General features: G+C 41.2%; 2 protein-coding genes across 5 annotated transcripts in view; one reads left to right on the top strand and one right to left on the bottom strand.

Moving 5' to 3' along the window:
- ASPA (aspartoacylase) lies at positions 1 to 17,857 on the top strand. 2 transcript variants are annotated; one of them, XM_058705931.1, is made up of 6 exons: positions 1 to 398; positions 4,029 to 4,224; positions 5,918 to 6,011; positions 9,354 to 9,455; positions 13,481 to 13,590; positions 17,263 to 17,857. In XM_058705931.1, the coding sequence occupies exons 1-6, from the start codon at positions 163 to 165 to the stop codon at positions 17,458 to 17,460; spliced, it is 936 nt and encodes a 311-aa protein (XP_058561914.1). In that variant the 5' UTR covers positions 1 to 162; the 3' UTR covers positions 17,461 to 17,857. The 2 variants fall into 2 exon arrangements, with proteins under 2 accessions (XP_058561914.1, XP_058561913.1); XM_058705930.1 differs by having other exon boundaries at positions 2 to 398; positions 9,348 to 9,455.
- A 2,663-nt stretch (positions 17,858 to 20,520) lies between these two features.
- TRPV3 (transient receptor potential cation channel subfamily V member 3) overlaps positions 20,521 to 26,748 on the bottom strand; it is a 37,657-nt gene continuing 31,429 nt past the window's right edge. For 2 of the 3 annotated variants that reach the window (XM_058705922.1, XM_058705923.1), the window contains exons 17-18: positions 25,648 to 25,727; positions 21,506 to 24,908 (exon numbers count right to left, since the gene is read on the bottom strand). In XM_058705922.1, coding sequence (XP_058561905.1) covers positions 24,814 to 24,908; positions 25,648 to 25,727 — 175 coding nt within the window. In that variant the 3' untranslated portion in view covers positions 21,506 to 24,813. Of the gene's footprint in view, positions 21,481 to 21,505; positions 24,909 to 25,647; positions 25,728 to 26,748 lie in introns of those variants that run through there. The other variant, XM_058705924.1, reaches the window with a different exon arrangement.

Here is a 26,748-nt window from a genome sequence, read left to right on the forward strand (position 1 = left end):
AACAGAATATTAAATTATACTCCGCTCAAGAGAACTCTGCACTTTGCACTTTGGTTAAAGTTCCATTTAGATTTAAATCTCTAAACTTTTCTTGAGAAATTAAGTTCTATTTGATTTCCTCTTTTCTGAATTGCAGAAATCAGGTAAAACTACTTGACAAAAATGACTTCTTGTCATGTTACTGAAGATCCTATAAAAAAGGTTGCTATCTTTGGAGGAACTCATGGCAATGAGTTAACAGGAGTATTTCTAGTTAAGCGCTGGCTGGAGAATGGCACTGAGATTCAGAGAACAGGGCTGGAGGTAAAACCATTTATTACCAACCCAAGAGCAGTGAAGAAGTGTACCAGATATATTGACTGTGACCTGAATCGAGTTTTTGACCCTGAAAATCTTGGGTAAGACTACATTTTGTGTTGTAGCATGTGTGCGTGTGTGTGTGTGTGTGTGTGTGAGAGAACACGTATATGTAGCACATGATATACGTATCCGTATGTATAGTCGCTGTTGTGAAACAGATCACTTTCACTTTTAATCATACTCCGCTATGAAGTACTTAATTACCTAAACTGGGCCTCCACATGCTCTTTTATAAACTTTTAAAAGTATCAGACTGTTCTTAACTGATTTTCTTTTTAAATGCATTCTGTACAGACTAAGACAATAACAATGGTTTTTATTTTTAAATCATATCTTTAAAAAAACAGATTTAATAGTCTTTTGTATTATATTAGTTTTGGCCTGTATGCTTGCATACATATTTGTTAGCTTCCTAGGTGGTTTGCTACTATGTTTTTATACAACTATATTCATGGCAGTAATAAAGTTCTAGTCAAAAAAATTGTAATATTTCAATTAATACTTGTTGAATATGAAAAAGTGAATAAATACCCATCATCAAAAACCATCACACCACCTTGTGAAATGAGGAGTAGATGCACTGGCTTCAGCGGTGGATCCCTGAGAGATAAAAGCACTTCACTTGCATATTCTGAATTTAAATTGCAGCTGGTTCATAATACATTGCATGCAGTGTATGCAATAGTAACACTCTAGGTATTACAATATAATACATAATATAAATAATGCTAATTATTTTTGCCTTTGTTTACATCCTTATAGCTCCTAGTATAGATATATAGGCCTCTTAGTATTTATTTTTCACCACTTTCTTTTATTTACCTAAAAATGTTATTAAACACCTACTCTTCACGGGGCACTGTGCCAGGTACTGTGGGAGTACTATGAACAAAATGGTTTCTACCCACAACGAGTTGGAAAACAACTGGGATGGAACACGTGCAAAGGAACAACTCACACAGCAGCCACTGCCCTGTGTACTCATGTTCTAATGAAGGCTAACTTGAGTTTACAGAGTTACTTAAATTTAATCTCACAACAGATCAAATACAGTTACTACCTTTAGTACAAATATGCCTCACTTGATGAAGTAGATGTTTTAGGGAGAATTATACATGAGTCACATTTTGTGTATCAAAGCATATTTTTACTAGCATACATTTTAATTTCAGGAATGCTTTATCTTCATGACTGAGGTTATGGTGATATAATTAAGATTTTATCTATTCACCTAGGGGTGCCTGGATGGCTCAGTCGGTTAAGCTTCTGACTTGGGCTCAGGTCATGCATGATCTCGCAGTTCGTGGGTTGGAGCCCCATGTCGGGCTCTGTGCTGACAGCTCAGAGCCTGGAGCCTGCTTCGGATTCTGTGTCTCCTCTCTCTGCCCCTCCCCCGCTCATTCTCTCTCTCTCTCTCTCTCTCTCTCTCCCCCTCTCCAAAAATAAATAAAACGTTAAAAAAATCTTTTTAAAGATTTATCTATTCACCCAAAATAGCTTTTAACTATTATAAGAATTTGTTGAAGAATAATGCTTTTAGTCGGCATGTTAACTTCTTAAATAACTCTGAAATGGACTGGGGTGGGTTTTCCTATTATGACCATCAGTAGTATGCATTGTCCGTGAGAGCAGTCTTTAAAATTAAATTCGCTTTCTGCTTCTTATACTTTAACACTATTCAGAAGCTAGGCAGTTCTCTCTCAGGGTAGTTATCACACTTATAAAATTTAATTACCTTCTCCTGACTTCCCTCTCCCAAATTTGCTCCTTTTCCTATATTCCCCATCTCAGTAATGTCACCATTACCCATCAAATCTTCTATGGAAATCAATTTAGAATCTTCCCTGTTCCTCAAGCCCCATGTCTACCAAGTTACTAAATCTTCCCGTTTATTCAAGCATTGAATATTTTGCAATCCAATACTCCTCTCCATTTTCGCTACCTTATTTCATTTCATCTGTGGACAGAGTAGCCTCCTAAAGAATCTTTCTTCATCTAGCCTTACTCCAATCCTTCCTGCCATTGACTCAGTTTAATAGCAGCCATAGGGATCATCCTGACAGGCAAATCTTATCATGCCCTTCCCCAGCTGAAAATTCTTCAAAAATCTATCTGGCATAGATTTAAGTAACTTAGTGTGATTAAAGTGCCTTTTAGGATCTTGCCCCTGCCCATTCCTTCTGCTTCATCCCTTGAGACTCTTCCTATGAGACCTGGGCCACGGGCATGAGAACTCAAAGTGTCCATTATCTTTCAAGACTTCAAGCCTTGGCTCTGAGCAATTGGGTGGTTAGTGATGCCATTACCGACATGGGGGAGAATTAGAAGCAAATCACTTGGGTGTAGAGGAACCTCACTGAGTTGTTTCATGAATTAACGTTTAAATATTTATTTTGAGAGAGAGACAGAGCATGCAAGCAGGGGAGGGGCAGAGAGAGAGGAAGAGAGAGAATCCCAAGCCGGCTCCCGGCTGTTAGCACTGAGCCCTATGCGGGGCTCCATCTCATGAACTGTGAGATCGTGACCTGGGCCAAAATCAAGGGTCTGATGCTTAACCAACTGAACCACCCAGGGGCTCCCATGAATTAACTTTTAAAATGCATACCTATCCATTAGGAACTATGTTTGGTTGCATATAATAAAAACCTGAAAACAGTGGCTTAAGTAAAGGTTTCTTTTTCACAAATCAGTCTGGAGCTTGGCGGTCGAGGGCTGGTTGTAGTGGTTCAATAATAACATAAGCGCCACAGGTCTCTTCTGTCTTCCCACTGCACCTTCCTTAGTATGCAGCTTTTGTCCTCATTCTTTTTGCTTTATGGTCAAAAAATGGCTGCTCCACCTTCTTGATTGCATTTTAGGCAGGAATTACCCAGGTTCCAACTGTAGGTCCCTTGAAGACACTAGCAAAAATAGTCAGGGAACAGAAATAGATGGAAGTATAGAGAAGTGGTTGAGTTAAACCATTTTTTAATGAGGAAAAATAAACGTAAATTGTCAACATATACAGTAAGGGGAAAAAAAATATCCTAAAGAGTGAGGAGAGGTAGAGACTGATTTGAGAATTCAATAAAAACCTCATCCCAGAAAAAAAATATGTATGCATATGCCTGCAAAATTTTGCATTTTTGTGGAGTTTACAGACTTTGTAAAGCTTACCCTGGACCATAATGGTTCCTGGGACCTCAATTAGAATCCCTAATTAGGTAACGTGATCACCTAAGTTTACTATTTTTGTGGACTAGAATTAGCTAGAGGACAAAAAAAAATTTATGTGTGTGTTTGATAGTCTAGCCCCAATAAATAGCCCAGTGCACATAACTATTTAAAAAAACAAAAACAAAAAACAAACTATTGATTAAATTAATGAATACATTTTGTTAAACATTGAAGTCAAATGGTGAATTCTGTTTGACATGTCCTCCCTGGGATCAGCCACATGAATGAACTACTGTTTGTGAGCATGCCGATGCACCATTACATAAAATCAAATGGAGAAAAAAGAAGGAAGTCTTTATTTATGAAATTTTGAAATAAGTTTCCACTTGACTTACAGATTTTTCATATTAAAGGTTTGGCAACTGTTTCCTCATACACTGTGTTCTTATTGTATGTTTAATGTTATCTTAGCCACAGATGTTGTTAAATCTTTTTCTTTCTGCTAATAACAGCAAAAAAATGTCAAAGGATTTGCCATATGAAGTGAGAAGGGCTCAAGAAATCAATCATTTATTTGGTCCAAAAGACAATGAATATTCCTATGACATTATTTTTGACCTTCACAACACTACTTCTAACATGGGGTGCACTCTTATTCTTGAAGATTCCAGGAATGACTTTTTAATTCAGATGTGTCATTATATTAAGGTAATGTCAATGTTATTAATTAAAATTCTTTTTTTTAATATTTACTTATTTTGGGGAGAGCTCAAGCAGGGAGGGACAGAAAGAAGGGGACAGAGGATCTGAAATGCGCTCTGTGCTGACAAGCTGACAGCAGCGAGCCCCATGTGGGGCTCAAACTTACGAACCGTGAGATCATGACCTCAGCCATAGTCAGATGCTCAACCAACTGAGCCACCCAGGTGCCCCAGTGTTATTAATTTATAAGTTAGCATGGTACCTGTACTTTTAAGTCAATTGTAGATGTAGAGCCACCAGAAAAGGGTTGGAAGAGGGGGTCCAAGAGAGATGAGGGAGTGGGAGGAGCGCACCAGAATAGAGGTGGTGTTGAAGGCAGGAGAAAAGTTGAGGAAATGAGTAAAATAATAAACACAGTGAACAAAATAATAAAACAGTTGCGGATTCTCGTGTTTATAAAATTATAACTCGCTTGTCCAGACAGCCACTAAACCATAAGCTGTTTGGTAAAATCAATACCCACACTTAAAATGGTGTAGTTGACATAGCTCAAAGCTAGTTTTAGGAAGCTTGAGAAATAGTCATTTAATATGACCAAAGACCAGTGATAAAAAGGCTGGCTCTTTTTAGTTCTGCCCTTGTCTCCATTTGACTCAGATACCCCAACACATGTCTGTTCTTTCAGTACTTGTATAGCTAATCATTTTAAGACTCAGAAATTTACAAGATGAAAAATTCAGCAATCCAGGGCTGACAGCTAGAGGAAAATTGCTAGAAAGTAACAACAAAGCAAAAAACACAAATAATGAACTATGTGTTTATTTCTGTATAATGGCTACTCTTCCGTCCAGAGGGCCAATATGCTTAAGTGGAAGGAGTTTGACCTGTGTATCCAGGAGAACCTGGGCTTATATCCTCGCTTTCTCATTCACTAACCTTGGACAAGATACTCCACACCCCAAACCTTGCTCTCCTTGTATACAATTGGCATAATAACACTTACCCATAGGAGTGTTAAAAGCCTTAAATGAGATACAGCATTGAGCCTTATACCTAGCAGACAGTAAAGATTAATTGTTAACTTCTGTTTCCCTTGAGTTTTTGACAATAACTGGCTAGCAGTTCTGGTGGGAGATCATAATGCAATGATTCTTTTTGCTCATTGAAGGGAGAGTTGAATGCTCTGGTTACCGGGCATAGAAGCAGCATGGCTGACAATGTTATCAAAATCCAGAGGCCTTATCTTGAATTCTCATTCAGATAAGTCGAGGTGGGGGGGGGGGGTTACCTAACATCTGTACGGACCTGGACCATAAGGGTAGAAACAGAATTCTTTATGAGACCTATACTAAACTAAATAGGAAGTGTCACCAGTGGTGAAAACAAAAATAGCCAAATCCATTGAGAAGCAAAATTTATTTCATACATTTTTTATCATGGTTCTGGAGAATTGTTTAATGTACTTTTTGCCCAGAAAGCTATGTATAATTCAATTTTATATGTAATTCATTGATGTGTTTTCAAAGCTATAATAATAACACTGAATTTTAGAGTGTTTCATAAAGCTGTCTTACCTTTGTATTCTATTACTTAATTGATGGAGTAAAGCATATTGAAGACATTATTGACTCTCTAGTGGCAAAGAAAACAAAGCATATGGTCTTTACATAATAAGAAAGATGTTTTAAATTCTTTTCAGACTTCTTTGGCTCCATTACCCTGCTATGTTTATCTTATTGAGCATCCTTCCCTCAAATATGCGACCACTCGTTCTATAGCCAAGTATCCTGTTGGTAAGTCATATTTCCCATTGTCACAACTGCACAAAATATGTCCTGGATGAAACTCTGAGACAATTATTTTCTGGAGAATATTTATAGCTACCTTGCTTATCATTATGGCTTATAATTGTCAAGTAAAAGCAAACTAACTAACTCCAGGCAGGCTCTAACTATATCAAATGTCCTCAGTTTCATTGAGCAGTTTCTGCATTCCAGGAGAGAAACAGTGAACTGAGGGAACTCGAATCTTTTATAATATGCAGTAAACATGCCTGCCCTTGTGCCTAGAAAGAGATCATCTCTATCTTCCAAGACTGTTCACTGTAAAAACATTCTTGAAAAATAATCTGGAACCAAGGCAGTCAGTGTCTTACTGGCAAGACATGCAGAAACACCAGAGACCCATAAAAAATCTTTTCCCAACTTTCCTCTTAGCACCTGTTTTGTACTCATGTCTCCCAAGAGTTGTTTGCTATCTATCCACTCGTTTCCGTGTCAGTTACTGAGCTGTGAATGCATCTTTACCCTCTGGCAAGTTCCAATATGGAGGCTTGCACACTCAGTCTCTTTTTTTCTATATTCCACTCTCTTTCCTGAATGACCTGCTAGCATAATTGTTTGCACAACTTAAAATCCTTTTTTGTGAGATCTAAGATGGTTTTAACCAAGAGTAATTTAATTTCAAAACAAGTTGTCAAACAGTATCAGCAAACTTAAAGTTATCTTGGTTATTTAATTGTTGGTAATTTTGGTGCATAATCGGGGATCTGTTGGGGCAAAGGTAAATATCTAAGTATAGGTAATTATTCGAAATAAAGCAAATGCTTAACAATGAATGATAGAGATCCTGTTTTTCTGGGACACCAAATAAAGCTGAAGATTTCCACACTTTGAAAATTTTTTTTTTTTCAACGTTTTTTATTTATTTTTGGGACAGAGAGAGACAGAGCATGAACGGGGGAGGGGCAGAGAGAGAGGGAGACACAGAATCGGAAACAGGCTCCAGGCTCCGAGCCGAGCCATCAGCCCAGAGCCTGACGCGGGGCTCGAACTCACGGACCGCGAGATCGTGACCTGGCTGAAGTCGGACGCTTAACCGACTGCGCCACCCAGGCGCCCCAAGATTTCCACACTTTGAAAAAGCATTCTTGGTCTATGATATTTGTGGGGAAATGCTGCTCTTAACTAGAACAAATATCTACCAATATATTTGCCCCTTTTTAGGGCCAAGACTTTCAAATATTTCAATATGATAGAGTACTAAGATCATCATAAACAATTAGAAATACTATATGTTATCCTGCCAACTTCATTAATTTGGAATATTTTTATACCATCCACTCACTGGGGGGAAAATACTTAAGCTCAGACAGAAACTATCTCCAACCCAACGTTTTACGATATATCTCTATTGTCTCGCAGAAATTTGCTCTAGCTTCTACTAGCCTCCAAAAGGACCACCTTTGTATTCTATTACCAAGGCAGCTGAAATGTGGCAGGATCATTCTAAGTAAACTTTATTGTGGAAAGAAGCTGTTTTCTGCAGCCAGCCTTATGATCATTCACAGAATCTTCTTCATTTTCTGTCTCTGTTTCTCTGTCTCTCTCTCATGTGTGTGCATGCACACACATACACACACACATACACATGTGCACACACACACAGAATACTCTAGACAGAATCTTCTCCTAAGTTAACTTTCCCAGATCAACCATGGCCTCATTTGAGACTCAGAAGATTTAAGTTTATGACCACTACTTCTTCAGCTCCACTTGGGACTATGCTGTGGCTATTTCCTAAAACTGTAAACATTCTTCTCTGATACAGGATCTTGTGTCAAGGGTAATTGTTGGTTTAGAAAATATGGCCACCCTGTTATCTTCCACTCACAATCAGAAAGGAAAAAATCCTTCAGTAACTGACTCTTCTGACTCAGACACCCTCTTCTACCAATCACAGCTGCTCTCCACACCTTCCATCTCCTCTCCAAACAAGAATACGTACAATATTTTTGGCCGCACAAAGCTCAAATGGCTTAAACAATAAAATAAATTTATTATTTTACATTACAGCTCAGCACATCGTGAGGGGCCAGGTTTTTCTTATCTTTTTAGTATACCATCTTTAGTGGAGTTTTTTAGCAGCCCCCATGGCCACAAGATGTCCACTGTAGTTTTAAGCATCATATGCCAATAATACAATATCTAATGGGTGAAAGAAAAGTCTTAGGAACTCCCTGCAGACCTCTGTTATAACCACTTGTTCAGAACTGGCTCACATATCCATTCTTAAATCAATCACTAGGATAATGGGACTACTATAAACAACTTAAACTATTCCATATTTATACCTGGGCTGGAGAAAAGTTCACTTACCTGGAAGACTGGATACCGAACCAAAATCAGGACTCTATCAGTAAGGAAGAAGTGGAATGACTTTTGGATGGGCAACCAATAATGTCTTCTACAACACACATATAGACATATCCTTGAACATGTTTTAACACATGTGTACAAATCATTTATACACAAAATGCATACGTTAACCACATTTATACCACATACTTAAATGTGTGTCCAGACGTATATGCAAAAAAGCTAAGCACAACAAATAAAAAATAAATGTCAAATACAGAAAGATTTTGTGAATCAAGAAATAAGAGAACTGGGTAAAAATAGAATGGGTGAAAAAGAATGTATATGAATGGATATGAATTGGTTAGAAAAGAATGAATGATATTATTTTTGATAAATGGGGGATAACTGTATGGGAGACTGGAACAGGAGGGAAGTAACTAGATATTTGGTTTAGAGAGACTGTTTTGTAGGTGTGAGGATGGATTGTATTGGGGTGAGAATAAATGAATACAAATTAATCCTAGGGAAAACTAAAACTATTGCACTATCACATTAGAATTAGTTGTTATGTTAAGGGCAAGAATGTTGCTCTAGGGTCACCTAGATGGTCATGTTAACCATCCATGGCACCAAATTTCTGTGACTCAAATAGATGCGTTTCCTCCTGTCAAGACTAAATGTTGACAATGTTGATAATATGGCAATATTGACAAAAAATGACCCCAAGATCTTACTACTCTAATATAATTCTTTGATATTTTTTCATGTTTTCTCTCAGTTTTTATTCACTATGCTTATAATGTATACATGTAAATCTTCTGCTTTTATGTTTTGCCTAACATTGTCTCAAATATTTTCCATGATGCTACATGGTCTACCTTTTTAATCATTTTAATGATGAGATTCTAGGTCTTAATATATGAACGTGCTCAGTTGTCTAATATATTGTAATATTTATATAAATATTATATATACCCCTTCTGTACCGAGGTGTAGAAGTTGGTCCCCAGCCTCAAGGAGTTCTGAGAGCCGATATTTTGGATCAAATGAGAAAAATGATCAAACATGCTCTTGATTTTATACATAATTTCAATGAAGGTAAGTAGGAGGCAGGAATTATTTCCTTGTTAGTGTGTGTGTGTGTGTGTGTGTGTGTGTATCTCTGTGTGTGTGTGTGTGTGTGTGTATAAATCAGAAAAGTGAGATGAAATGAACACACATAGTGACCTAACCACTAAACGCTGATATAGCAATTGTCAAATTTGCCATGCTCATGATATTAGATGTTTTTAAAAATGTTATTCACTTCAGCCATTCCTCAATGACCAGAGTAGACACATTTAAGCAAAGCAGCTACTAACAAATCTCCCCAAATAAAATCCTCATTTTCTGCTAATCTACACCGTAAACAGCAAAGAACCACTAAGAAATACAAATATCCAATAAGCGCATGAAAAGATGTCCAACATTACTACTAATCAGAGAAACACCAGTTAAAGTGAGAAACTATTTTCTCCCACCAGAGTGGGCAGATATTAAAACCTGATAATATTAACTGATGGTAAGTGTAGGAAAAGAGGGTGCTCTCATTCCCTGCTGGTATAAATCCAGTAAGGACACTTTAGAGAATAATTTTTATAGTATCCACTCCTGAAAATGCACAAATCCTGTGACCCAGCAAGTCCATACCTCAGAGACATGCAAAAGCACAGGCACACCCACTGTGTTGTCACATGCAAGGGCGGTCATCAGCATCATTGTAACAGCAAGACAATAGAAATGACCTGAATATTGATCCATTGGTGAACAATTAAATAAATTAATGTGAAAAGATCTTCAAAATACATTGTTAATTACAGAAAGCAAGCTACAAACCAAAACATACAGCACTATACCAGTTTGCTTCAGAATAATAATAATAAACACTTGCTAGAATACACATACATATATATGAGGAAAAAACAGGTTAATTTTATTTTAATTGTTTTCAAGGTGAACGATGTATTTGCATATTATTTGTGTAATTAAAAACAATTAAATGGGGCTGGTGGCAGGATGATATATGGAAGTCTACTATCTGCTCATTTATTTGATAAACCTAAAAAGCAAAAAAATAAAGCCTATTGATTATTAAAAAATAAATGTACTTGAAAATTTAAAACTAAGGTATAATTGAAATAAAATCAAAGAAAGCTGAAACTAATATAACACTCTATGTTAACTATACTGGAATTAAAATTTAAAGAGTTAATAAAATTTGTAAAAATTTAAAAATTCCTGAGAGAGGGAGAGAGAGAGAGAGAAAGGGACATCCTACATAAACAATTACTCCAGCAGGCTTAATTGGAATTGTCGTTGAGGAATGGGTCATTATAGTGACAAAGCTGGAGAATAGTTCAGTGTCATGGGGGAGTATAATTCCTTAACCTCAGATTGTGCACCCTACTGCAGTCACAGGAATTTCTTCTGTGCTTGGGAATCCTTTGACTCCAAAGTCATAAAGACTGAAGATCAGCTTTTTACCACCTATGTCTGAGAACCAGTTCTATAACTGTCTCATGCACCTGGTATTGGGAAGGTCACCACTAATTGATAAGAAACCCTTCCGATAGTAAGTGGGGACTACCTTACATTAAGGAACAGTGAACCCAGGTACAAGACCACAGACGTGAGAGGAAAGACATGTTTTTCAAATCATAGTCCATAGATTCCTATCCCCAGGGGTGGGGATCTCACGGCTGTCTTGTAGCTCCAGGACAGGCACCCCTACCTCTGCTCCTACCAGACCAGTTCTTCTGTTTTATTGCTCTTCCATGTAACGTTTTATTTAAGCAAAGGATCCCGAAATTCAAAAAGTTTAAACCACTATTAATCTTGACTTTCCAGTTTGGTGGATTTCTAACTAACATGGAAAGAACACCATTATCCAAAGAATGCTGACAAAGAGATAACCACCTAGAGAAAAACTCTCTAGAAATGTGCAGAAGAGCTCCATCCTTGGCTTTGTGCTACTCAAAATTATTACTAGTAAGTTGGATGAGGATATATGTGACATGCTTATATATAAATGAAAGGTGGCAGGAAGCTTGCAGGAAAATATCTGTGGTTAGAAGGTAGATCTAAAAAGTGCTGACAACCTTTAACAATTGTGTGAGGCAAATATTTTAGGTTAACTACATTTCAGGTTCAAAATTTGCTTTTATGTTTAAAAAAAAATCCCAGAATAAGGGAAGTGATGGTCTCTTTTCTGCATTGAATAAACACCACTTGGAGAATGTGAATAAATTCTGAGTCCGTATTTCAGGGGGAACCTGTATGAAGTAGAGGTTAGCCAAGGAGAGAATTGAGAAGGCTGAAGAGTTTAAAAACCATAATATAAGAGCCATCCCTAAGATGCACGTAGAACTTCAGTTTACAAAGTATCTTCACATATAACCTCACGAATGTGACATATGTAAGTAGAGAAGAAGAATTCTTAGGCCAGCAAAAGGAGACTTTTTATATTAGAGTTTTAGACGTGTCATACTGGAAAGCAGCAATTAGACAAGTTTTCTGTGACTCTGAGGACAGAATAGAATCAGTGGGATGAAGTCACCTAGAGACATAAATGTCTGATTAACAAAGCTGACCGACAGTGGAATGGACCACACTTTGTGAGGCCATCCAAGCAGGAGTAAGATGATCACTTGGCCAGAAAGACGTGGAGAATTCTCAAGCACTGATGAGGTTAGGCATTTGAGGCTTCTTCCAACTGTGAGATTCTAAGTAGCAAACTTAGAATGCTTCTTTACATTCTACCACTTTTTTCTGTCCTTCTAATAGACCTTCTGCTTTAAAGAGATGACACCTGATAAGTTTCTATCTTCCCTTTGGAAGATGGAGTAGATTGTAAAAATGCCCACAAATTCTTCCCTTCCCTGTGTCCGTGTTCTCACAATGTGGTGTTTTAGATCCTTCTGCCAAGAAAAGGAGTTTATTTCCCTACCTCCTGAATCTGGCTTGGCCACGTTACTTGTTTTGTGCCGCAGAAGAAACTCAAAAAGGACTTGCACACTGGAGCTTGCTCTCTGCTCCTCCTAGGAACCCTGTACTGCCAGTATGTGGATCAGCCTAGCCTAGCCTGCTGAATAATGAGAGGTTATGAGGCGGAGAACTCAGACACCCCAGCTCCAGCTGCCAGCCTGGCAAATGCCAGACATGAGAGTAAGACCATCTTAGATCATCCAGCCTCCAGCTGACCTACCAGCTCACCACAAATGCATGAGCAAGCCAGTCAGAAATCAGAAAGCCAGCCTACACCGGGGGAACTGCCCAAACATTCCACAGAATCATGAGCTAAACTGGGGGTGGTTGTTTCACACCACTCGGTTCTCGGGTAGTGTGTTAAGCAGCAAAAGCTAACTGATACAGAAGTGATCACAGGCTATCCACATTCCAACCCGGGGCTGCACTTTCTGTTCTAAGGACAAAGGAAGAGTTTCCTTTGAGTTGCAACCATAGCACACTAAGGATCCTCTCTTGGATGAAAAATTCATCCGGTTTACACAGAGCTGCCTGGTGTACATGTAAACTACTCCCTTTACACGTTTCTGGGCATTGGGTGATTTAATGTTGCCTCATCTTTGGAAGTCAGGCTGCCTGCATCCTAAGGTCTCACATACTTAGTTAAGAGAAGGAGCACCATGCTGAAGTCGCCTAACCTGCCGGAAGTCCCCCTGAGGATGTGCGGTCATAGAATGTCAGAGCTGGAAGGGCCCTCCGAGATATTGTCAAAACCTTCGTTTGACAAGTAAAGAAAGTGAGCCTCCAGAAGTTCAGCATCTTGCTCAAGATTACACAGCTAGACTGAAGCCCAGGTGTCCTGACTCCCAGCCTATCGTGGCTTTTCAAGTTCTGCTTTCTGCCTCTCCCCATTAGTGTACTTGTGGATGGTGTACCAATAGGAATAATTTGAGAACCTCTTTTGGCTGAATGTTGGTTAAGAATATCCTTAACTTAAAATGGTATGTTCTCCCTGTAACTGTCTTCCTTTTTGGGGTGTTGTTCTTCCCTTAAAGTTTCAACTTCCTTTTTTTCAAGAGATTCTTCTTAATCACTATTCATACACATTGTTTTCACCATAGGAGAAGAATTCCCCCCCTGTGCTATTGAAGTCTATAAAATAATGGAGAAAGTTGATTATCCTAGGAATGAAAATGGAGATATTGCCGCTATTATCCACCCTGAACTGCAGGTAACATTTGCTGTTTCTTTAAAGTATTCAAATTAATGATGTCTCACTTTCAAATAGAACTTTACAATTCATAAACCATTTTACATACATTAGCTCGTTTACCTGCATTACCTACATTTACCCACATTAGCAGTGTAGGTAAGGTATTCAGACCTTCGTTCAATAAATATTATTGAGTATATACTCTGCTGGCTCTGGGGATACATCAGTGAATATGGTCTATACTCTCATGAGATTTATAGATGTCCTAAACTCTAAACTGTGGTTTAGAAATCAAGATAACCAGATGCCATAAAAGAATAATGAAGTGGGGAGGAAGAGGTCAGACAAGGCCTCTCAGGGAAGGTGAAATTCCTGCCCAAGTGCAATGGACAGGAATTATTGTATCTATTTTATCATAAGAAAACAGGCTCACACAGGTTTCTAGTTATGGAATGATTAAGTCACAGAGTCAAAAGGCACAGCACAGGGAATATAGTCAATGGTATTATAATAGCGTTGTAACTACACTTGTGGTGAGCATAGCGTAAGGTATAAACTTGTCGAATCACTATGTTGCACACCTGAAATTAATGTAACATTGTGTCAACTACACTCAAAAAAAAAAGTTGTTTAAAGAAAATAAAATTTAGATCTTCCCCATAGTCTTATAGCTATCAATGGCACATCCAGAACTAATGTTCTTTGTAGTTGACCATATTGCTGCCACCTCCCTGTGATCACCACTGAATAAGTTAGAGCAAAACACTCAGAACCTCCTTCTCTGCGGTGTTTTCTACCACCACTCCCTGACTCTCCTCAGAACCCCAGTATCTGCTCCTTCCCTGGTTTGATCAATAATGGCATAGTTAAGGGGGAAAAAAGGCTCTTGGGAGAGCATAGGAGATTGAAATCTAGAAAAGGCAAAGGCAAAAGCAAAGAGAAGCAAATATTCCAAAAAGCTAAAATATCCATATCAATTGTGAGAACCCTATGCACTCTCAGACAGATGGAAAAGACTTGGCAGATTATCTAGTCTGGGGCTTTCAACTCTGGTCATACATTGCCTAGAGAGACTTTGAAACATAACAATGCCAGGATCCCACTTTGAGATAATCTAATCTTACTGGCCTGGGTAATCAGAGTGGAAAACTACTGACGCAGTTCAGACTCCGATCTAATGACCCTAGTAATAGTCATCCAGACTTACAACTTAATAAAATAAGCTGTCTGTAGACAAGTGGAGCAAATCCTGCTTTCTGCCTTAGTGGGATCTGGGTGGAAACCAGAAAAAGGAGCCTTAGGCAATGTTTTAAAGGAAAGAAATATAAAGATTGAGGGAGAGAGGAAAGCACTACAGGTAACAAAAATAGCAAGTACAAGAAACAGAGGCCAAGGTGATGATGTCATAACTGGCTACAACACAGGATTTTTTTTAAGATTTGTATTCCTCAAGGATCCTTGAAGAGTACAAACATCATCCTGGTGAAGCAGAGAAGTGAGGTTAATGAGATCAGTAACAAACAGGGTTTGTGGTAGGTCATGAAAGGAAGGACAGTATTGATTTGGTTGCTCAGTGTTTACAAGGAGTGAGTGATTCACTAATTATTGCAATAAATATATTTGAGGGGCACCTGGGTGGCTCAGTCTGTAAAGCGTCTGACTTGGGCTAAGGTTGTGATCTCACTGTTTGTGGGTTCGAGCCCCACGTAGGGCTCTGTGCTGACAGCTCAGAGCCTGGAGCCTGCTTCGGATTCTGTGTCTCCCTCACTCTCTGCCCCTCCCCCCCTTGTGCTCTGTCTCTGTCAAAAATAAATAAATAAATATTTTTTAAAAAACTACATATATTTGAATGACTACTAAGCCTATCCTGGGCCCTGAGGTTCAAGATAGACAAGATCCCTCACGGAGCTTCCATAGTAATCAGGGGATAATGGACCATGAATAAGTAAACAATACATAAACCAGATCATTTCAAATTGTAATGAGTACTATAAAAGAAATGAACAGAATAATAGAGGCTAACAGAGGGTTCCTATCAGATGGAATGGTCTGAAAGAGCCATCTCTTAGATGGTGGCATTGAAGCTGGAGCCTGGGCAATGAGAAGTCATCCACGTGGAAAACAAGTCCAAAGGCCCTGAGGCTAGAACAAACTTGGAGTGTTTGAGGAATAGCAAGACCAGTGTCCATGGAGATCAGGGAGCGAACACTGAGGATAGTTGATCCTGGAGAGAGAGACATAGACAGACACCTGCTTGTGAGTCCAGGTTTTATTCAAAGAGAGACAGTTCTTGGTCATGGATGCTCACTGGAATGACCTAGAGGATATACTCCCAAATGCCCGAAGCCTATTACAAAAGCACTAAAGTGGTGCTTCTCAAACTCAGGCCACAGGAGAATCACCTGAGGAGCTTTTAAAAAATCTTGATTCCCAGGCCCCTTCCCCAGGGATTCTGATTTAGTTCCTCAGGGTGCACACAGGAAATCAGTTAGGTTTACCAGGTGATTTTCATGTGGCTCAGGTTTGGGTATAGTTATATCTATAGTTATATATTTAGATATCTATAGATATAGATATAGAAAGTTTATTTATTTATTTTGACAGAGAAAGAGCACAAGCAGGGGAGGGGCAGAGAGAGAGAAAGGGAGAATCTCAAGCAGGCTCTATGTTGTCAGCGCAGAGCCCGACTCGGGGCTGGAACCCATGAACCGTGAGATGAAACCATGAGATGACCTGAGCTGAAATCAAAAGTCTGAAGCTTAAACAACTGAACCACCCAGGTGCCTCATACTCATCTATATTTTTTAAATAGCCCAGTCAATTATAGCGTGCAGGCAGGGTTGAGAAACTTACTGTAATGCAGAGCTTCCCAAACTTTAATACTACGCATGTGAATCTCTGGGGACTTGTTAACATGAAGGCACGTCTGCAGCGGGGAAAGAAATTGTGCTTTAATAATAAATTCCCAGGTGCTGCTGAGAAATGTTAGAAGTGCAGAATCACAGAACCCCAGACCTCTAGAATCAGAATCTGCATTTTAACAAAATCTGTACACAGTCTGAAAACATATCAAAGTGTGGGAAGAGCTGCTTTAGGGTTCTTGTGATGTGACAGCACTGGTATTTGAGGGCTCATGGTCTGGATCAGATAACTCCGTTGTTATCATGGAGAACATTCACCTTATCCTAAGACAGGCCCCAGCCCATCCCCACTTTGTCTCACTAAGCCCCATCAGAATAGAGTCCCTTGGTGGGCAGGCACAAGGACTCATTTTTTACATCCCTATAGTACAATGTCTTGCACACTGTTATTTCTTAAACTTTGCTGAACAGGATTTAACTTCTGCTAGCAACAGGTAGAACATACACTTAGGGAGACATGCATTTATTTGGCCCTTTAATATTCTGAATCTCTTTGGCAACATTCAACGCAAACTTGGTATTGAAACAAACTCCAGTCACATGTATGCGGTATAAAAACTAAATGGGGAACTCTTAAAACTGCCACCCAAATTAATGGTTCAGTCTCAGTTTGGCCAGATCACTCATGGGCCTCCCAACACATCTCTCAAGTATCTCTTTTGTTAGACACTGCTATAATTTGTTAGTTGTCTAGAGAGCCCGACATAAAACTTTTAAGGTGGGGAAAAAGTCTAAATGTAACTTACGTATTTTAATTGTTTCCTGAGAGGATCAAGACTGGAAACCGCTGCACCCCGGGGATCCTGTGTTTTTAACTCTTGATGGAAAGATTATTCCGTTGGGCGGAGGCAGTACTGTGTACCCAGTGTTTGTAAACGAGGCCGCGTATTATGAAAAGAAAGAAGCTTTTGCAAAGGCAACCAAACTAACACTCAACGCAAGAAGTATTCGCTCCTCGTTACCTTAAGAATCACTTCTAGCCCACCTGTGACACAGTATCTTGACAAACTCCACTAGGTTGTAAGCTCTTGAAGGGCAGGGCTGTGGCTTCTTCGACTTCATATCCTAGTACCTAGTCCAGTGCCTTACCACAGTGGGCATTCAGGCAAATTTTTGAATGAATGAATAAATTAATGCGTATCTTCTCAAAGTATCATAGTGGACACGTAGCTTATTCAAAGAAGTGCATTTCTTATTTCTGTATAACTTTTTATATATTATACTTTGAGAGTTTAACATTCTTAACAAACAGCCTTTAAATTCAAATTTCAAAACTGAAATGGATATTATACCTTAAAAGTTATTAACTTGAGCCTAGAATTAAATGTGTTTTCAAGTAATGTATAAATGCTACTCGAAACTCATGATGCAGACTTGTGATTTTTAAATTTTTCATACCTGAATTAATGATAATATATTAAGCATCCCATCTGTAACTTTAGCAATAGTTGTGATATCCATAGGAGATTTGTAACTGCTCTTTTGAAGATGAAATGTGAACAGGAAATGAGGGCTGATTATAAAGGTGACACTAGGAATAAATCAAGGACCTGAATGGCCCTTTGTCTGCAGACAGTCGCCCACACAGCACAGCTGCCCCGACATGGCCCCTTGTTCTGCACTGACCTCGGGGAGCGGGGAGCCTCCTCCAGACATCTCACACTCCCCTTGGGAAGCTAACGTTCCTTCCCAACTTGGGAAAACCTGGAAGAGGCATATTCCTTCCAACAGTCGCTTCTCATTTTGAAAGAACGCGCTTGCCCTTGTTCCCAGCCAACACGTGAGGAAGTCTTTGGGCTCCGGCAGCAAAGTCGGTAAAGACAGAAATAGCAGACAGCAGCGGACACTAATGTGACCCAAAACCATGTCTCTGGTTCACAGATGCATTCTTTCAAAAAAGTGCCCGTGATCTAAATGCCCAAAATGCCTCCACACCCACGATTCTTCCCCTCAAAGGTCTTTGGGCTGAAATGCTGCCTCCCTCTCTCCCTCCAGCCCCTGCAGGAGCCTCCCTGCCTCCTCTTTTAGGCCCCAGCAGCCAAGTAAAGAGTGTTTTTATCCTGTGATTTGGACCCCAAGGAACCCATGTTTATGGTTTCAAATGTATGTACCAACCATCATACTGTTATCTGAAACAAAGATGTATGTAAATATCTCATTCTCCAGAGTAAACCCCATTAAACTAATTTCATTTTCTAAAATGTTTTTTTTCAACGTTTTTAATTTATTTTTGGGACAGAGAAAGACAGAGCATGAACGGGGGAGGGGCAGATAGAGAGGGAGACACAGAATCGGAAACAGGCTCCAGGCTCCGAGCCATCCGCCCAGAGCCTGACGCGGGGCTCGAACTCACGGACCGCGAGATCGTGACCTGGCTGAAGTCAGACGCTTAACCGACTGCGCCACCCAGGCGCCCCTAATTTCATTTTCATATTCAGTGTTTTATAAAGCACAAATAAACTGTTGCTAAATTTTTCTGCACCAATATTTTCGTACTTTGCCAAAATGATTTTTATTGGAATAAACTCTCTTCCTTCTGAATTCTGAGTGAAAGTTTAATTTATCAATCTTCCTTCTTCCACTGTGAAAGTTCCTTCGTGTTTTATGTCTGAGTCCAGTTTTTCTGGGTCAGTTTTTTCCAGATGTAAATTTTGGCAAGAGTACTTTATTCTTCTATCAAACTTTCGTTACCTATAAAATTTACAATGTAAATGTAAAGTCTTATTTCCTCTGACTCAATATTTACAGTATTCAGAGTTTCTAATTAAATGATTTTTTTAAAACCTAGAGCTATAGCCACTTTCAGTTACAGACTTGATGTTTGCATTTGTAAAATGGGGGTCATCATAATAGTGTCCCTTTCTTGGGATTACTGCGGAGAGTAAGTGGGCTGATGCAGCTGAGCTCTTAGCACAGTGGCCAGGACAGAATAACAAGTCATTGAAGTTCAAATTCCTAACACAAGGGCCCTTTGTGTTTTGCCCCTCCCTCCCCTACAACCTTTCTAAATGCATGGCCCTTCAGGTCCTCTCAGTTCTGGTCCGCTTCACATTGTTTTATTCCTATATGCCTTCACACAGACTGGTCCTCCCACCCAGAATTCTCTCCCTCCTTCCTCTGCTCCTTTCCCCCATTCAGCCCTCACTCTAGCTAATTCCTACTTCTCGTTCAAAATGCTCCTCAACTCTCATTTAATCTGTAAAGCCTTCTTGGCCTCTGCCTCTTTGCCCCTTCTGCTTCCGTCCAATTTTGAAGATACTACCGATGTCTTTTCAGTATCTGCAATCTAATAAGTGCCCAATAAGTGTGCTCAAACATCCCTTCTCTGCTGAAGCATCTTCATAATCCACCAGTATCCCTATCTTCTCTTTGCCTCCTCTCCTTCTTTCCCAGCCACATCCTCAGTATTCCCATCATTCCCAAGTGATATTTACTTTTCTACACTCTTCAGATGTCACTACATCCCAAAGGATGACACAGGGAAAAATACACCTTTTTAGCCTGCAACCCCATTGCAAAAACAGGGAAATGTTCACATGTAATAATTCTCCTGTGTAAAACCTTTTAGTAGCTTCCCCTAACCCTTGATATGAAATCTCAAAGCCTCACGACAGCTGGACAAGTCCTCTGCCTACCACTCCACCCCTATTTCATGTCACTTGTCCCCTTGCTCCCAGAAACTTGGCCACACAGACTTCTCCATCCTCAGCTGCATCAAGCTCCCTAGTAACTTGAGTTCTCTGCCCACATTGTTCCCTCTTCTTGAAACCCTATCCCACCCCCATAGTCCCTTTACCTGGATGAGACCTATTCTGAAATGTGACTGAGGCCACTCTGTTATTCAAACTCATTGGCACTACTGACTCGCACTAATTAGTAAACCTCAGGGAGCCTGGATCCTTGGCCCAGGAAAAAGCATCATGACCTTTATGTGTCCTTCTACCTCTCTCCAAGTCTCAATTTCTCTGCTTATTAAATGGGGATATAATACTTATCAACTCTATAAAACTGTGTCATTAAAACAATGTGATTGGAAAAGCTTTATAAATAGGGAACATACACTCTTAAAGGCTTAAGTTACAAAATACCTTTTGGAAGGTAATTCTTCACAATATCAAGAGCCATAAAACTGTTCATACCGATTGACCGAGGCATCCCACTCCCAGAACATATCCTATGACAGGGGTTTCCACCTTTTTTTTCTATCGGTCCACCCAGAATGCTCCTGTGGATAGCACATTCCTAGATTACAGGCCGAAGCTTGTTTGAGCTAGGATGTAGATTATGTATAATTCTCATTTCTTTGCCACTCAAAAAGACCCATCCCAGGAAAGGGTGTTACTCTAGGAGTCACTTGAAGGAAGTAAAAAATTCACCAAATGCAGCGAATCACTTATTAATAGATTGTTTGCAAGTTTTGCAACCCATCAAGACCCAGCGGTGTCTTGGCATTCAAGTTAAAAACTGCCATCCTTATGAAATAAAAGAATTTTAAACATGCATATACATTGGAGTTGGCGAATAACGATAGTAACATCATTGCCTCCTCACAAAGGTCCTGTGAGGTGGACAGAAGGGACTTACACTTTCTGGTCTCCACATGGAGCCATGGTTTTGTAACCATGCAAAATAAGTGGAGAGCCAGTAGGGCATGATGGATAGATCACTGCTTGGGGGTCATTTGGCCTAACCCGCTAACATTTTCTGGCTGTGATTCCTTGAGCGTGTCATTTCAACTCCCTTGGTCTCCCTTTACTCAAACTGACCCCAGACTTGTCGAGTGGTTCAGATGGAATACTGGACATTCAGTGTACTGGGAGATATAAACACTGGGAGATGTACAAGGGTGACCTATCTCAGCATACTGACTCTATCCCTGAGCTGGAACCAATAATAATGCTTCAGGTCCAAAAAGTGGGCGGGCTCCCCTTTATCCCTAGAGAAAGCAACTCTCCAGGATTCCCAGCTGGTCTTCATATTGGCATACCTAAGACAAGGATAAATCATGATCATGACAAGGCAAAATAAATATTTATTAGAAATAGTAAAAGCATTTCTTCATTGGCACTAAAATGTTCTCTATGACTTCTTTCTTAATTTAACACAGAGTTACACACATAACACTAAAATCAAGTATGTGAATTAAAATTTACAAGGATCAGGCACATTCAGTGAGAACAAGGTGACAATTCTATGTTTGGGACCAAGATCACAGTATAAACATGTAAATCAATGCAAAAATCAAGTATGGCTTACAGGCCCGGATGAAGGCCCATCGACCTGGGCCCCGCCCAGAGCAAAAGGCCACAGTTCACCAGGCTTTGAGGAAGGAAAGGAACTTCAATAATACTGGGCTCTCTCAGGCAGGGGCCTTCTAAGAGCTTAGTTACTTCACAGTACAACCTCATACCTTCTGCTACAACCCAGAGGGGAAGGTAAGTACCATTTTCATTCCAAACAGATACATCACATGATGTCTAGAATAATAGATTCCTCCTGAGGCAGTTTAGCTCAAGGAAAATTTCTAGCCAAAACCATTATCCAAGCATGGGAGATTCCATGCCTGGAAAATGCCTACCCCTTAAATTACTGAAATGTAAATCATGAAGTTTTAAGATGTCCTTATATGCCCATGGATTCAATGTGGCACGGTGTGTGTGTGTGTGTGTGTGTGTGTGTGTGTGTGTGTGGTTTGGACACACCTATGTGCACACTTGAGTTTTAAATCTGTCATAGGGATCATTGGGACAATGCAGACTGCCATCATGAATCATCTGAGCAAAACCCCAGCCCTCCCTGACATAACATATGTGGCAACCACAACGGCAGACTCAAGTTTACTGAATAACTGTGCTAAAAAAAACCCAGAACAAAACAAAACAAAAAAAACGGAGCTGGGAGAGACCAGGAGTCAGAAACTCCAGCTCCAACAGCTCTGGTATGACTTCCTGCCTGGCTTTAAACAAATCCACTTTCCTTTCTGGGGTGTAGTTTCCAGGTGTAAAATAGGGGAACTGATCTTTTTAAACCAATGATCTCTGACTCATTGCTTCCTTTTGCTTTGGTAAACCTACCGAGGCTCAGATGATCCAGGCTGAAAGCTTTTTTAAGGGATGAATATCCAGGACAGAAAATGGTCCTGCCAACAAATTCCATTCAGACCCACAGAGAACAGCTCTCCATATGTGTGAGAAGACCAAGATCCCATTACTGATTTCCATTTGCCTCACTTCCCAGGTTTTGTTCAAGTGGGAAATGGAGAGCCATGTGGCTCTGTCCATTCATATCCAAACAAAAACAATTTTGGAATGACCAGACCATGGCACCATGGATCCAAATGGCTGTACTTCAGATCAGGGCACCTGTTCGGGATGTATGCAAGTAGGGAACTCCAGATATAGGATGCTGATCTCCAGGCTAAAAGGACCTCGAAGTCCATCTGACCGTGATCTTTAACAACATCTCTAAAAAGTTCTGCGTAAACATCTCAAATATCTGGAGTAGTTGCTGGATGAATGGAACCAAAATCTTTGTCCTTGAAATTTCCAACCTTTGGCACTGGTTCTGCCCATCTGGAACACACGTGCTCCACCTACCTCCGTGACAACCCTCCTCCCCCAGCCTCCCCTTTCCAGAGGACATGTCAAGTGCCTGCTACCCCTGCCCACACAGGAACTTGACCCGAGCGCGGCTTAGAGCCCTGGTTGGCATCTGCTGGGAATACAGGGGCTGCCGCAGACTTTGCAGGTCTCAGGCTCGCCCTCGACCTCCTCTCTCAGCCCTGGCCCATCAGGGACACAAAGGCCAAGTGTCCACTCACCCAGGGTAGTTGCCACGCAGAGCAGCCCCAAGTGGAGAAATGTACCCAGAGTGGACTGCTCGGCCTGCACTCCTTGGTTTACCTCAGCTCAGATCCACTAGCCAACTGCTAAGTTGTCTAAAAGCCAAATTTATTTTTATGCCCTTTAAAATTAAAAATTCATGATTAATATCACTGTAAGTCCACCCTCCAAGATTCCCACATGAATCCTTTTACCAGACACATAAGGCAGAGTAGATTTTCTGGCTGTCTAGGCTCCAGTGATCGGGAACAAGTCTTCTGTCTCCACTGCACCTCTGCCCCAGATGACTTTGTGTAATTTCTGGGGGAGGAAATTGGAGGACGAGGCTCTAAATACAAGCCCTGTGCCTTGGCAAACACTCCTTTCTCACACTCCTTCTCCTCAGCTTCAAAATTCACAGTTAACAAAAATATTAAATGCCAGAGCATTTCAGGTATTTTGTTAAATTCCTCCAACGAGAAATACTGTTGTATAATAGTAACCTCTGAGATTTAAGACCGTATAAACAGAACAGCTGCTATTTCTGTTTCAGATGAAGCCACGATCCCAGCTGGGAGGCATGCGTGACTGCAGGCCCAGGACAAGGACAAGGGCCAAGCTCTTCCCCCAGGTCGCAGCAGCCCACACGGGCCCTGCCTGGCATGTCTCATGTGGACTTTTGTATGTGTGAAGAAAAGCCTTTTGTCCCTGCTCTGGCCACCCTGAGGCCAAGTATATAATACTTATAGCTGCCCCAAATCCCAAAATCTATTTTAAAACCACATACTTCATCTGAAGTAATTTTCAAAACTGAAATGTCTTTTCTCTATTGAAAATAAAAACCCTGTGTTAATAACTAAAAGTGTCTCTCAGTGTGAGACAGTTCCAGCCTTGACGTGCCAAGGCTCTCATTCCAAGAGTAGTTTCCTGTTCCCTGAAGGGTCCAAAAAGGCATTTCCAGAGCTCAGTCCCCTCCTCCCCCAGGATGTCCCACTGAGTTCAGTCCTCTGTTTGTGCTGGGATGGGATCAAGAATCCCTTCAATTCTGGAGCCCAGTCACAGTGAGGGAGCCGGTGGAATGTGTGGGCCAGGATTGGGGCCGGGGGAGGGGGGGAGTGTGTCAAGGAGATGTTGGCAGGAAGGAAGTTCTGCTCCTCAGGCCTCTGTCCCTTCCCTGCCATGCTTGTCTCCCAGCCAAGATGACCTCCAGTTGGTGAGCCCAGAGACTTCACCCTGGATTTCAGGGACTCCCAGGCTCAGGACTGCCCACCATGGATTTACACAAACTCTTTGCTGAGTAAAAAAAGAAATCCAGGGTGTTTCCCACTCAGACTGACAGCAGCCTCTCTCAGTTCAGTCAGCTGCTCAGCGTGAGGATGCTTTCTGCTTGTAGGCACACAGAGCCAGGCTCCTCCACTCTGCAAAGCCCTCAGCACCAAGTCCAGGGCCAGCCAGCAGCCTCAGACGGCCCATGCCCACACCAGCTCTGCATTCTGCTCCTACACCGAAGTTTCCGGAAATTCATCTATTTCATCAAAGGCGTTCAGGGTGGTTTTGCTGTTGCTCCTGGAAGAATCTTGGATTTTGTTGAAATCTGCTTTCAAAAGAACCCCAAAATCCTTATTTTAGAAAGGCAGCGCTCTGTAACATGGGCTTCCATGTCCCAATGCACCACCTAATTCTTTTTTCGCCACCTGATTTTTAAAAGTTATTCCAGGTAGTGTTATAAAATGTCACAGCTGAGGGGCATCTGGGTGGCTCAGTCAGTTAAGCATTTGACTTCAGCTCAGGTCATGAGCTCATGGTTTGTGAGTTTGAGCCCCACATCGGGCTCTGTGCTGACGGCTCGGAGCCTGGAGCCTGCTTCGGATTCTGTCTCCCTCTCTCTCTGCCCCTCCCCCCCTCTCACTCTGTCTCTCTCAAAAATAAATAAACATTAAAAAAAAATTTATTGGGGCGCCTGGGTGGCGCAGTCGGTTGAGCGTCCGACTTCAGCCAGGTCACGATCTCGCGGTCCGTGAGTTCGAGCCCCGCGTCAGGCTCTGGGCTGATGGCTCGGAGCCTGGAGCCTGTTTCCGATTCTGTGTCTCCCTCTCTCTCTGCCCCTCCCCCGTTCATGCTCTGTCTCTCTCTGTCCCAAAAATAAAAAATAAAAAACGTTGAAAAAAAAAAATTAGAAAAATTTACTGCCACAGCTGAAGGGGACCTGAGAACCAATTTGCTTCAACACTCCCATTTTGCAGATGGGGAAAATCGGGGCCCTCACACACAATTTGCCTAAGATCACATGGTCAGACAGGTGTGGTGGCCACACTTTCTGACAGCAACAGTACCTGTCCGTCTTACAGGCCCTGGATCTTCATTGAGGAAGGAGACATGCGTTTTCCATTCCGTCCACTTCACCTCATTGATCCTGCAAGTGTGATAGTCATCCTATTTCTCAACTGCACCTCATTAGGTGCAAACAAATAGCATGGCTTTTGCGGTGCCCTAGACAGCCGTCCTCCGCCCACCCCAGGGATCTGGGACTCCTACCTCACATGGTCATGTCAGCATTTTTAGGGTTTGAAATCTACCCAAGTCCCCATTTTCCCAGGCCTCAAGGGATTGGTCTCCTCCCAGTGTGTGGGGCCCCAAAACTCAGAGAGGTGTCAAGGGGACATCTTTAGACAGCTACAGCTGCTCCTTACTGGTCTATGGGGAAGGAGGGGAGGAGGGCCCAGGCCGAGATATGACAGTGTGAGGAGTAAACTTGTGGAAGTTTAGAAGTTTAGGGTTAAACTAGGGTTAAGGTCTCACTAGGTGAAGGTGGTTAGGGTTCAAACCCCAGTAAGAGTGGGCAGAGTCTAAGGTGCTAGATTATAAATGGAGGCAGTGGTTTGGCTGAAGTTCACATTCAGAGAACATCTCTAGAATGAGGGTGTCAAAATGAGAGACACTTGTTAGGCTAAGGATGACAGCCAGAAACGGTGGTTTCCGCGGTGTGGGATTCTCAGTCAGAGAAGCTGTTTCCGGTAAGGTGATACACAGAGGGCAGTGTGTAAGGTCAGGCAGTCAGACGGGGGTAGGATCGTCAGAAAAGTTGGTCACGGCATGAACAAGCACTTTCTAAAAACCAGACAGCCTGATATCTGTTGAAAGTAGCTGTCTCACTTTCCACTTGCCAGTGACGAAATGTGCCTCGGGTCCCCTGGTGTCACATGAACCCACACAGGATAGAGAGGAAGACAAAGAGTGCCAGGCCAGCAAATGTTTCCTAAACCAGACAGTGTCAGGGAGAGGCCATGGAGGCCCCTGCAGGGGGCAGAGAGGGGAACTGCAACCAGCAGTCTCCTTTCCTCTCCCTTCGGAAGCTCGAGAAACCTCATCCCAGGGCCAGCAACCCCACGAGAGCAAATTCCCTGTTCCAAGGAGGTCAGAACCGACGGTAGCTG

The sequence above is a fragment of the Neofelis nebulosa genome, chromosome 16 (genome assembly GCF_028018385.1).
Source record: "Neofelis nebulosa isolate mNeoNeb1 chromosome 16, mNeoNeb1.pri, whole genome shotgun sequence".
Taxonomy (NCBI): Eukaryota; Metazoa; Chordata; class Mammalia; order Carnivora; family Felidae; genus Neofelis; species Neofelis nebulosa.